Source organism: Neolamprologus brichardi, chromosome 6, assembly GCF_056152115.1.
Source record: "Neolamprologus brichardi isolate AB-2024 chromosome 6, ASM5615211v1, whole genome shotgun sequence".
In the NCBI taxonomy this organism is placed as follows: domain Eukaryota; kingdom Metazoa; phylum Chordata; class Actinopteri; order Cichliformes; family Cichlidae; genus Neolamprologus; species Neolamprologus brichardi.
This window is the reverse complement of record NC_142109.1, coordinates 15,895,750-15,907,094: the sequence shown is the minus strand read 5'-3', so window position 1 is coordinate 15,907,094 and position 11,345 is coordinate 15,895,750. Positions and strand designations below refer to the sequence as shown.

At 40.2% G+C, this 11,345-nt stretch overlaps 1 protein-coding gene across 1 annotated transcript; it reads left to right on the top strand.

The window, feature by feature from the left end:
* The first annotated feature begins 790 nt into the window (after window positions 1–790).
* On the top strand, window positions 791–11,271 carry LOC102785860 (ATP-dependent RNA helicase DHX15). The gene is made up of 14 exons (XM_006787153.3): window positions 791–980; window positions 2,885–3,227; window positions 3,402–3,595; window positions 3,696–3,855; window positions 4,717–4,935; window positions 5,044–5,211; window positions 5,868–5,954; window positions 6,138–6,287; window positions 6,993–7,101; window positions 7,196–7,387; window positions 8,936–9,058; window positions 9,749–9,939; window positions 10,334–10,503; window positions 10,606–11,271. Exons 1-14 carry the CDS (start codon window positions 916–918, stop codon window positions 10,721–10,723), a joined length of 2,289 nt encoding a protein of 762 aa, XP_006787216.1. The 5' UTR covers window positions 791–915; the 3' UTR covers window positions 10,724–11,271.
* Window positions 11,272–11,345: the final 74 nt, after the last annotated feature.

Genomic DNA, 11,345 nt, shown 5'->3' with positions numbered 1-11,345 from the left:
GTCTGACAAAGTAAAGAATTTTAGTGTTGCAATGGCCGGTGTGGTGGGGCGTTACGAGAGCTGTGCATGAACCAATGAATGCAAACCTCAATAAAATGAAGCACTCTGCAGAGTGGGCCATAATTCCTCCACAGTGATATATGACACTGATAAAGGCAAATGCAGCTAAAGACGGTTCTACTAGCTAATTAAATGCAGTGTATACTATTTCTTTGTCTTTTTTTTTTTTTACAGGACTTTATAGAACCCATGGGAAAACCTTTCATATGACTTTAAAGTAGAGTAAAAAAATATTTTGATCCATGCTCAATCATCCAGGTAAGTAAATCTGTACTGTTTATAAGGTTTCAGTGGATGAGTGACAAAATGTTTCTCCCACTGAAAACGTTACATCCATATGAACAGTAAAAAAAATTATATATTTTGTTAACTGTAATAGATTAGGCCTAGAATTTTCCCCCAGTGACACACTAGAAGCCCCTACCACCACTTCTAAAACATCTGTTTGCGTAATAATAAATAGATGTGCCTGATTTTCTGTGTGGTACGATTATCAAATTCATTGTTTAAGGACCAGTAGCTCAAACAAATGGGCAAAAAATGTGTTTTTATTTTCTTGTTTTTATGTGCCAAATTTCTTTGAACTCAATAGAAAACAAAAAGTATTATATGGTTATATGACTATATAGAGAATTAATAATAAGTGAAAATCCATTTGAAAGAACTTGCCGTGGAAACACCAGTGAAGACTCCACAACAGCAGGTGGCGCTTGCTGAAATTGTGTTACACAAATACGAAAAGAAGAAAACACTTCGGTCGGAGAACTTGCAGCACAGGAATCAGGAAATATAACCTGCCGGGTAGAACTGTACCCGCGTTAATTGTTTCACAGAAAGCCACATTTTACCTTTAAGATGTCAAAAAGACATCGTTTGGATTTGGGTGATGACTACTCCTCCAGCAAGAAGAGGTCCGACGGGTGAGTGAAGTTCCACAGTTATCGCTCTCAAACTAGTCGGGTACAAGCTAACTGCTAGCTGCCGCTCTCGGTCACCATGGATGGAAGATGGGAGCTGAGAAAATATAACCCTAAGCTGCTCATGCTGCAGCTCTGCTTTATTCGCTGTTTCCTTATAGCACCTGAATGATCGTGCAGCGCGAACAGAAACGTGCTAAGTGCTTGTATTTAAAAAAATACCGTAGACGTTGGGCTAACAAACGAAGCATCAACGTTACCTTCATCGTAGCGGGGGCACGTGTGTTTGGCTAACGTTAACATAGCTCCTTATCTAACCCGTGTTGGTTCAGCTAGCCAGCCGTGGCTTCGATTTAAAAGACTGTGATTTGGTTCTTAAAATAGTCATCTAATGTTGTACTATACTAGCTGCGAACTAAAATTGTCCTTGGCGCCGATTAAGCTAGCAGAAACTTTAGCGTCTCTTAGCACTCACATGTTTTACGTTGTGCTCGTGTGTGTTTATCTCAGTGAAAACCTCCACAACAGACTTACAGATGCGAAAGAAATCGTGGCAATTCTTTTTAAATTTGCAGAATTTCATTGAGATTGACTGTTCAAACTACCAGTAAAAGTAGGCTAAATATTGACAGTTTGCAAATAAGTATATTGTGACCCATTAATTGTAAACAATTTGTATAAAAATAAATAAACATATAAACTTTAAAGCCTTCAAAGTATTTGATGTGATATTATAAACATTTGCTGTAACTGTGTGTGCTTGTTAAACTGACAGTGTGCACACACTGCAGATATGTCAGTATCTGTCTAAATGCAAAAGTAAACGTCAGGTAGTTTAGAAGTGGCACTGCAATAAGATCATAATTTAAACAGACTAGTGTCAGGTTGGTTTTATAACTTTAAAATATCACAAAACAAAATCGTAAGTATGAAGACAGCGATGAAGAATGCAAAGGAGTGACAGTTGGGTTCAAGGTGGGCGTGGGATTACACCAGGGATCGGTTCTGAGCCCCTGCTTGATTGCCATGGTGATGGACAGACTGACAGATGATTTCAGGCAGGATCCTCTATGGACTATAATAACAGAGGACGGATCTGCAGAGAGCAGGTGGAGGAGAGTCTGGAGAGAATGAAAGTCAGTAGAACTAAGACAGAATACATGTGTGCGTGAATGAGAGGGAGACAAGTAGAAAGGTGGAGTTACAAGTAGTAGAGATGGTAAAGATGGATGAGTTTAATAGCTATGAACTGAGGAAAAGAAATGTGAAGAACAGAGTGCAGGTAGTGTGGTGTGGGTGGAGACCAGTGAAAGGGGACGTTTATGAGACAGTTGTGTAACCTGTATGACTCTGATTTGGACATGGTGGCACTGACAGAAAGGTAGGTGGCTGAGCTGGTGATGTCAGGTTTTTATTAAGAGTGACCAGAATAGGCAGTGCATTAGAGGGACAACTCAGGTTAAGCAGTTTGGAGCCAAAATTATAGAGGCAGACAGAGGAGGGATAGTAGATATATTGCACAAATGATGTTGAGTATGATGTTTCCAAGTAGGAGGAAATGAGGAAGACCCCAGACGAGGTTCATGGATGTAGTGAAGGAGGACTTCATTACATCCATGGGTAGTGTAGTGGGTGCGATAGAGGAGGATGCAAGGGATAGGGTGAGATGGAGGCTCACTATGGCAAATAAATTTGCAATAGGCTGCCATTTAGTGCCTATCAATTAAAGTGGTGAAAAGGTCGGTAGACAGTTTAAACATGTTGAGCGCATCAAGCATGCTTGAATATGGGAAACATGGGACAATGTCCCAACTTTACTCTCATTGCCCTGAGATGGCAAACTGTAGCCTGATTATTTCTTTTACAATTAGAATGTTGACAAGGATGTGCTGTTCTAATGTTGACAGGAGAGACCGGGACCGTGACAGAGACCGCGAGGACCGTTCGAGGGATAGGGACCGAGACAGAGACCGTGATCGGGACAGAGACCGGGACAGAGAACCAAAGCCATCTAGTGTCCCATCTAACAGCACACCCGCTGCTTCAGCCTTACCACCGCTCAAGCAAATGGTCCTACAACAGCAGATCAACCCATTCACCAACCTGCCCCATACTCCCCGCTACTATGAGATCCTGAAGAAGAGGCTACAGCTTCCAGTGTGGGAGTACAAGGAAAGCTTCACTGACATCATCACACGTCACCAAAGTTTTGTGCTTGTCGGAGAGACTGGCTCCGGCAAGACAACACAGGTATGAAGTCAAGTAGATTGGTGCGTCTCTTATGTGTCAGTAATCTTGTGCTGCCCTTGCTGAAAAAAGCCAACAGTGTGATGGCACAGTGTAAATGCATATATTTTTTTAAAAATTGATATTCTCTTGAATTGGTTTTATTAGATTCTCTGCAACCTTTGATTAAATCTGCAGATCCCACAGTGGTGTGTGGATATGGTTAGAGGCTTGCCTGGTCCTAAGCGGGCAGTAGCCTGTACTCAGCCCAGGAGAGTAGCAGCCATGAGTGTGGCTCAGAGGGTGGCGGACGAAATGGACGTCATGCTTGGACAGGAAGTTGGCTACTCCATCCGATTTGAGGATTGTAGCTCTGCCAAGACTATATTAAAGTAAGTGGTGCTGTGAGTGAATGAGATGGTTTGATTCAGAGAATCTGCTTTTTACTGGCACAGAGCAGCCCAGCCTAACAAAGCATTGTTGTTTCTTCAGGTACATGACAGACGGTATGTTGTTAAGAGAGGCCATGAATGACCCACTGCTGGAACGATATGGTGTGATCATTCTGGATGAGGCTCATGAGAGAACTCTGGCCACAGACATCCTGATGGGAGTACTGAAAGAAGTGGTTCGTCAGAGATCAGATCTGAAGGTATTTTTTTTTCTTCACCCAAGTGGGATATAATTTTAATGTATCTATGTCATTAAAAACAGGTGCTTCCTAGATAAACAAAAAAAACCTAATCTAGCTGATTTAAAAACAAAATTTAATTTCTACTCAGAATATTTAAAACATTTTGTAAGGAAAACAAAAGCAGGTGTGCCAGGTGAATTATGTTTCTTTCTAGTTGCCTCAGAAGTTGGATGTTGGATTTAGGAGTGACACCACTCACAAGTTGAGTATGTTCCAGTAGTAAAGTTAGAAACGCAAAGAGCAGCAGGATTTGTGTAGCCATTCATGCATCAGTAGGAAATATCACTAATGGAGCATGTCAATGATCATTAGCCATGTTAAATTGAGCAGTGTCTACTGGAGGTGGCCTTTGATGCTTGCCATGGTTGTAATTTGTTATCACTTTAGTTATCCCCAGAAAATGTAATTTTGTACACAAAACTGGATTTTGGATGTGGCCACTAAAGACGCTGGTTAGAATTCCAACCAGGGACAAAGACCAGAAGAGACAGGAAGTCAGAAATTGGGACAGTGTGGAGAATCTGGTCAATTTAAAAAACAAAACAAAAAAGAAACCTGGGGTAGACTAAAACCTCCACTTTTAGAGGTTTCTGGTGTGATTTGAAGTTGTGTGAATGACAGAAGAAAATGCAGATGGGGTATTTAATGTATAGAGAATGATGATTGCATACATAGGAATTTTCATAAAAGCTCCATCTTTTGTTACCATGTAATAACATTAAGAGCACTATACAGCTAATATCATACATAGATGATACCATTGCAGATATTTGTAAGATTTAAGTATTTTATAAACCCACATATAAACTTCGTGTGCAGGTGATTGTCATGAGTGCCACACTAGATGCTGGGAAGTTCCAGGTGTACTTTGACAGCTGTCCTCTTCTAACTATTCCTGGACGTACACATCCTGTTGAGATCTTTTACACTCCGGAGCCAGAGCGGGACTACCTTGAGGCGGCAATCCGCACTGTCATCCAGATTCATATGTGTGAGGAAGATGAAGGTGACTGTCTTCTCTTCCTCACCGGTCAAGAGGTAAAGCTCATAATGCTCAGGTTACAGTTCCAGTAGACATTAATTTGAAGCAGCACACCCTCCACTGATTCAAAATGCATGGTTATAATACTTTTTTTTTTCTTTCAGGAAATTGATGAGGCATGCAAACGAATCAAGCGTGAGGTAGATGACCTGGGTCCTGAGGTCGGAGACATCAAAATCATTCCACTGTATTCCACGTTGCCTCCACAGCAGCAACAAAGAATCTTTGAGCCTCCTCCTCCAAGGAAGCCAAATGGTGCAATAGGAAGAAAGGTACAAGTTTGAAATAAAGTCAAGGAGATTAAGGTTTTAAAATGCATTTCCTGTAAATTTGCTGAAGGTATTACATTCGCAGATGTTTTTTAAGGCTAGTGGAGAATAATGATGACCAATAACATTCATTTTGTGCATCAGTTTTAAAGTTATTGCAGTTTCATGTCATTTACATAGTGTTCTTTATTATCTCAATAGCCTGCATTGTAAGATGTAGGTTGTTTTTTTTTTGACTGACACTAGGGGGCACTAAAGTATTCCTGAAGTCTGATTCTGGGACGCAAATGTAACCCTGTGTGTATTACAAATGGAAAGAAAAGAAAATGATTTCTGATAATGCACAGTAGACCAGACCAAGGATAATGTATAACAGAAGATAAAAAGACTAATTTAAATAAAAAATATTCATTCCAAAAAGTAATTTGGCTCCTACAGTAAATTGATAAGACACAGCTAAGTTAAAGTTGGAGCTTATGTCTTTAAGAAAAATGCACATTTAGGCCATTTGTGGCAAAGAAAAAGTGCCAATACTGTGCTGTGGCCTAAATATAATGGATGAGTTTTGCTTTTGTGTGCAGAAACCCCTTTTAAACTAAAAAAAAGATTCTCACTTATCAGGTTTCAAATATTTTACATCACTTTGCTTCTTCCCTCAGGTTGTGGTGTCGACAAACATCGCTGAGACTTCTCTAACAATTGATGGCGTGGTGTTTGTCATTGACCCTGGATTTGCCAAACAAAAGGTAGACCAAAAGTGACTCACCTGATTGCACTGATTGCTCAGCTTTATGATTAGTTTGGTCTCAAGTGATGTGAAAGTGACTGAAATGTAGATGTTTATGATTTTGTTTGTTTTTTTTCGTCTCATTGTAGTAATCTATCATGAGAGCTGTTGTACCTAAACATGCTTTGCCACGTGTGTCTAGGTGTACAATCCTCGAATCAGAGTGGAGTCTCTGCTCGTTACAGCCATCAGTAAAGCTTCTGCCCAGCAGAGGGCAGGACGAGCTGGAAGAACACGTCCAGGGAAATGCTTCCGTCTCTACACAGAAAAGGCCTACAAAACAGAGATGCAGGCAAGTGATTTTTTTGTTGTTGTTGTTGAGGTTTGGATAAAGGCATAGTAAACTGTGAAGGACCTTGTATGTCATAGTGCAAATGGAGGGGCCTGGACACACAGATTTTCAAATGCACCTGAAATTTTGGTTTGGAGGTTATTGCAAAGAAGTGGCAGTGTGAGTCACAGAAGCCCAAAATGACAACAGCTCATCAAATGAAAGGAAACTTTATACCGAATACTGAGTTATGCTGGACTAACCTGATTCCTGTAATATTGAAATAAAGTTATATTGTAGTAAACTTTCCTAAATTAGAGGCATGCCATCAGACTGCTGCCTTCATATGGATGCAGCAGTGTCAAGAAGTAAGATTTTATACAGTGTAAATACTGCAGAGTTCACTTCACATTCATGATCATTTGTAGATCACGCGGATTGCTTGAATGGTGATCACTCAAGCACAAAGATTTTAACTCTTTGCTGCCTTTGAAGTTAACAATCTGCCATATAAATTCAGCGTTATGTCTTCTCCACAGTTTGCCCTTGTTCATAGGTCACTCATGTTGTGTGACAAAGCCTCTCAGACATTATCCTAAGAGCTCTGCCCTTGTTAGCCCCTCATATCCCATCACTTCACCACATCAGGTTAATCTTTGTGCTGCTCGCTCCTTCTTCAGGATAACAACATTCATTATATTTGACTTTATTATCGTCCTTTTTTAGGATAACACATACCCTGAGATTCTTCGCTCAAACTTGGGATCTGTAGTGCTTCAGCTTAAAAAGCTGGGTATTGATGACCTCGTCCACTTTGACTTTATGGATCCACCTGGTAAGTCAGCCTGCAGTCTTATTGTGAACTGTAAATAGTCATTTTATGCTAGTTAGCCATGGCTAGCTGACCTCACTGTCTCTCCTCCATGCAGCTCCTGAGACGTTGATGAGGGCCCTTGAGCTGCTCAACTACCTGGCAGCTCTCAACGATGACGGTGACCTGACGGAGCTGGGCTCCATGATGGCAGAATTTCCTCTGGACCCCCAACTGGCAAAGATGGTCATTGCGAGCTGCGAGTTTAACTGCTCCAACGAGATCCTTTCCATTACTGCCATGCTGTCAGGTAATGCCCAGGACTGGGCTGACATCTTACTTGCCTGTTGTAGGCCAAGTCCCTTTGGGTTAACACTTCTGATTACAGGTAGTGTTAAAATAATCCCAATGTACGTCCAGTTTGTGCACATTTTCTACTCCTCTAAACCAGCCATTCCCAAAGTCAAGAGTGCTGCGACCCATTTAAAACACAGAATATCCCATGGGGCCCACCAAGTCTTATCTATGTCTTGCATAATAAATTTACTGAATAATGATGAGATGTATAGAAAGCTTATTAAAGAGGTGCTATTATCCTTTTCCTTATTCTGTCTCATGTATAAAATGTACTGTCAAACTGAGGGATGCTCATATTGAATAGGCTAAAGTTTTAAAAGCAGAGATCCACATTTGTGTGAACAAACCCTGTTAGACACAATCTTGAACTTCAGACTGCTCTAAATGATTTCCTCTTGATTTCTGAGGTTTTTCCCCTACTCCTGGCTTTGTTTGAGTTCAATGAGAGCAGATAATGTTAATATGATTATCTAAGCCACGTAGCTCTGGCTGTGAGGACATCAGTCCCCATCAGAATTGAGGGGTAACGAATGAATAATAAACTGACTCATGCAAAGCTGCTCTTGTAGAGACAAAAAAAAGAGATCTGGGGGTACACTTATGCCCCTTTTAAGATTTAACAACTAAGCACTGACTTAATGTTTACGAAGTACTCAGAAAACAAGTGCAGATCGTTTGTAGTGCCTTGTCCAGGATTATGACAACTGAACAGGCTGATATTTCAGATGCTTGTCAATACATATATGACACATTTCATGCCAGTATTAGTCACAACTGATGTTATTTATATTGAATCATATATTCATCAGGGTGGTTTGTTGGAGAGTTTATTTTTGATTTTAGTACAAATAAGGAAATAATGAATCAGTTGGAAAAAGACAAAATACTCATATTTCTGTTTTGTTTTTTTGCCACAGGCATGTCTATACGACTTCATATATTAAGTCTTAACTTTAAATCTCAATTTTTTGTTTGGGTTTTTTTTTCTTGCATTTTTGTTAATAGAGAGCGAGTTTTTCATGAGTGCTTCATCATTAAAGAAAGTGGATAGGGCAGGCACCACTTGGACGTTTTTCATATTTATTGAATTTTCTTTTTTGAAGTAACACTTTTAAAATTAATGTTGCACTGTAGAGTAACATGTAGCTCAGATGTGTTTCAGTCTTCCACTTACTAAAAGGCCTAACACTCATGTAGCTAAAGTAAGATCTGTGAGTTTTGGAAAGGTTCAACTTTGTTGGTGTCCCTAACACTCTGCAGCTGTGTGAAAACTCTTGTTTTACAGATGTGGTTAAATGACCCCTCTCTACGAGCTAGTAACCATTACAGTTGGGAATGACCATGAGAACAGACTGCAGCTCCCTCTTATAGAGCTTGTGGTCCTGCCCTGTCCCAAGCAGTGTCGAGTGCCCTAGCATCATAGGCTTTGCTGCATTTTTCTGTGAATGTTTGACTCATCCCTATGGGCGGCTTTGTTGGGGCCCATACCAACCTTGTTTAGTCCCACAGTGTTTTGTCCGTCCTACGGAGGCTAAGAAGGCAGCAGACGAGTCCAAGATGAGGTTTGCTCACATTGACGGAGACCACTTGACGCTGCTCAACGTCTATCATGCCTTCAAACAAAGTGAGCATCAGTCCACGTTTTTTTTGGATTTCTGCATGATGAAGTTAAACCTGCATTAATTTGTTTTTTGTTTTTTTTTAATACACACACTTTATGGTCAGCAGAATAAGATGAAAGTGCAACATATGACCTTTTAAAGCTAAAGAAAACGTGCTGAAGAAAGATGTTTAAAATGGAGCAGTAGAATGGTTGAATGTTATATGATATGTGAGCATTCGTACAGAAAAATACAGTAGATGAATACAATGAGATTTGTTAAAACAGTCACAGGTGGCTTCTTGATAACCAACCTGAGCAGAGATTTCAAAGACAGCACTGACTCTGCTGACCAGATTTCCTCAGGCAGTTTATTCCAATGCTTCAGGGATGAACCTCTCTGTTACATACAGGCTAGTAAGCAACAGAGAGGTTTGAGGTGTTGTGTGACAAGACTCAAATGTATAACCTATTGAGAGCCACTGAGGTGACAGGAATATGCGTTTTTGTGTCCTGATGCATCATTTCGGTTTAAAATGACTAATTCAGTACATGATTTGTAGACATTTATGCTTGAAAACATGTTTCATCTGACATATTTTAAAGATAAAGAGTCATGATCTATTTTTTATTAACAACTTTTTTGGGGATTAGTTCAATTTTGATGATCTAGTTAGCACCTTAGACTTGAATGTCTCTCATGCCTTTTTCCAGACCATGAGTCTAACCAGTGGTGCTATGACAACTTTGTCAACTACCGCTCGCTGATGTCTGCCGACAATGTGCGGCAGCAGCTGTCCAGGATCATGGACCGCTTCAACTTGCCTCGTCGGAGCACGGAGTTCACAAGCAGAGATTACTACATCAACATCCGACGGGCGCTCTGCACCGGCTTCTTCATGCAGGTGAGCAGACATAATAGATTTGGAGGAGGAGGAGGAAGAAGGAGCTTTGGGATGCTTTGAGGACGGTCTGTTGTTCAGTTTGGAATCAAACGCACACGAGTTTTGTTAAAACCTTTGCAGCCATAAACTGAGACACAGTACAGCAAAAAAAGTGTATATTAGGAAAGCTGCTTTTGATTTTGAATGGATCTCAATTATTCTGTTACCCCAATTTTCTAATGATTGATTTATCTTTTCAGCCCAAGTAAAACAGATAATGTGTGGTCAGTGTTCCTCTCTGGCAGTAAACTGAAGTCTGCTATCAGCCTGTTAGTGGGCTTAGTGTTGAAAAGGGTTAACTGAAAAGGATTTTATTGTTATCCTTTTTAAATTATTCTTTTGAACCTCCCTGCAGGTGGCTCATTTGGAGCGCACAGGCCATTACCTCACAGTGAAAGACAACCAAGTGGTCCAGCTGCACCCATCTACAGTCCTGGACCACAAACCAGAGTGGGTGCTCTACAATGAGTTTGTCCTCACCACCAAGAACTACATCCGCACATGCACAGACATCAAGCCAGAGTGGTACGTGTACAGACAATAAGATCTCACTAAAAGCTGTTAATTTAACATGTGTTGCGTTAGCTGAATGACGGGGTCATCCATGTTCTCCTGTCTCTGTTACAGGCTGGTGAAGATTGCACCTCAGTACTACGAAATGAGTAACTTCCCACAATGTGAAGCTAAGCGACAGCTGGAGCGAATCATTGCCAAACTAGAGAGCAAAGAGTATTCCCAGTACTGAACAACAGCCAACAAGTGTCCTGGAAAAACAACTGCTTACTTTAGTTTTAGATCTTTCTCTCATTGTATCTTAATGTTTCAAATTTCACTTTTTGATTATTTTTTAAAAATATTTTCTTTGCCCCCCCCCCCCCCCCCCCCCATCAATGTTAATTCTGTAACTACGTGTACCGTCAGATAAAATGTCAACAACAGTGGTTAGACCCGGTCGTAATTACTGAAATGGAATAACAAATGTGTTATTTAGATGTGGTTGAATTTTGTTTAGGAAACTGCTGAGTCATAAACGTTTGTGCTTGCTTTGTTTCTTTAAAACAATGAGCTTTGACTTCATTTCTCTGTATAAATTAATTAGTAAAGTCAGTTATCCGAAAGACAGTTTGATCTGTGGTTTTTATGCTTTTGGTTTACTAAATATGGAAATGAATCTTGGGTAATGTGAATCAGTACTTTAACACCTGCTGTTTAAAAAAGAATGATCTACTTCAGTGCAGCATTATGTTTATGCATAACATGACTTTAGAAATTCTGGGAAAATCCAATAAACGGTTTGCTGGACTTCGACTCACCCACAATATATTTTTTAGGAACAAAAGGAAGGTAAAATGTAACAGATTTAATGA